The 1312-nt window shown below is 43.4% G+C and overlaps 1 protein-coding gene across 5 annotated transcripts in view; it reads right to left on the bottom strand.

Moving 5' to 3' along the window:
• Nucleotides 1–1312, bottom strand: part of LOC109951262 (septin-7-like) — a 95741-nt gene that overhangs the window by 29706 nt on the left and 64723 nt on the right. For all 5 annotated transcript variants that reach the window (XM_020585650.1, XM_020585649.1, XM_020585651.1 and 2 more), the window contains 2 exons: nucleotides 910–1010; nucleotides 685–819 (listed from right to left, as the gene is read on the bottom strand). In XM_020585650.1, coding sequence (XP_020441306.1) covers nucleotides 685–819; nucleotides 910–1010 — 236 coding nt within the window. The remainder of the gene's footprint in view (nucleotides 1–684; nucleotides 820–909; nucleotides 1011–1312) is intronic.

Raw genomic sequence — 1312 nt, 5'->3', positions numbered from 1 at the left:
TATATATATACACACACACACACACACACACACACACACACACCTACTATATAGCCTAGACTGTCAGAATATCAAGTGGCATGAATTTCAGTGATGATTTCAACCATGTTAACATTTGTAATTAAATGCAAAAGAGTGACAGGAGCATGCTTCTGAGCATTTAAAAGTCAATAAACAGCTATAACAGCTGCATATGATGGAAGATTTGAATTGTGACCCTTTTAAACTAATGATATCTAACGTCGAGGTGTTGTATGGATTTGTCGGAACAATGAGACAGGCAGCACACTTGTATTCTGTTGAAACATGCGATCTGATCTTAACATCCCTGGCTGCATTGTACAGTGGCACCATGGTGTTTTTGGTGTGCCAAGCAGCAAACTGCTACTTGAGAAGAGTAGCAAAAGAGCAAAATGAGAAGATGACGACAAATTAAAGCAGGCTGGTGCTACCTTCTATTGTAATGCACACTGGCTGACAAAAATTAACTAAAACTAAAAGAGAAAGGCTTGACTAGAGGAGTCTCAGTCGACTGACAGGTCTCTCGACTAATGACAACTATTCAACTGAAAGGTGATCAGAGGTGAAGGTTTGCGTTTAGAGCTTGTTGTGCTGCCACCAAGTGACTCAGTTCATGTCACATCTATGTCATCAGATCACACAGTCCTCTCAAACAGCACCTACCCATGTCCAGAGGGTGCAATGAAGTATAGGCAGCAGTGGACTCTGTTGTCCGGCATGGATCTGCGGTTCACCCTCGACTCTGCATTCAAGAAGTCCTCACACTTACTGTCAATGTAGTTTATAACTGGCTGCCAACTGGGAAGGTGGAAGTGCACAAACACATTAGAACATTTGCCAAAATCTAACTCCATACTTTTCAGGCAAAAGGACAAGAGCGGTCCTCACCAGTTGCTGTTGTCCACTGCATCTCCAAACCCTGGGGTGTCGACAATGGTGAGTGTCAGCTGGACCCCGCCTTCCTTGATCAGGACTTTAGACTGCTCCACCTAAAACATACCAACATTCACGGTTTAAAACACTACTGCTAAAATCCTTGTCTGTTACTGGAATTCATTTCATTCATGTGGAGGACCAACATGGTGCCCACCGAGGCGAACGTGTTTGCGCATTCCACTCTTGAATGCCTGCTTTTTCTTCATTTTTGTGCGTTTTTTGCTTTTTCTGTAGTGCACAAATGTCATGCACTGCTTACATACAACAGACAGGCATTGCTGGATATCACCAACTCACAAAGCCACTGGGAATTTACTGGTTTCATACCACCGGAGCTACAACACATTGTTCGCTG

Source organism: Monopterus albus, unplaced genomic scaffold (genome assembly GCF_001952655.1).
Source record: "Monopterus albus unplaced genomic scaffold, M_albus_1.0 scaffold373.1, whole genome shotgun sequence".
Taxonomy (NCBI): domain Eukaryota; kingdom Metazoa; phylum Chordata; class Actinopteri; order Synbranchiformes; family Synbranchidae; genus Monopterus; species Monopterus albus.
Note: the sequence above shows the minus strand (reverse complement) of the source record. Positions and strands in the feature narration are given on the sequence as shown.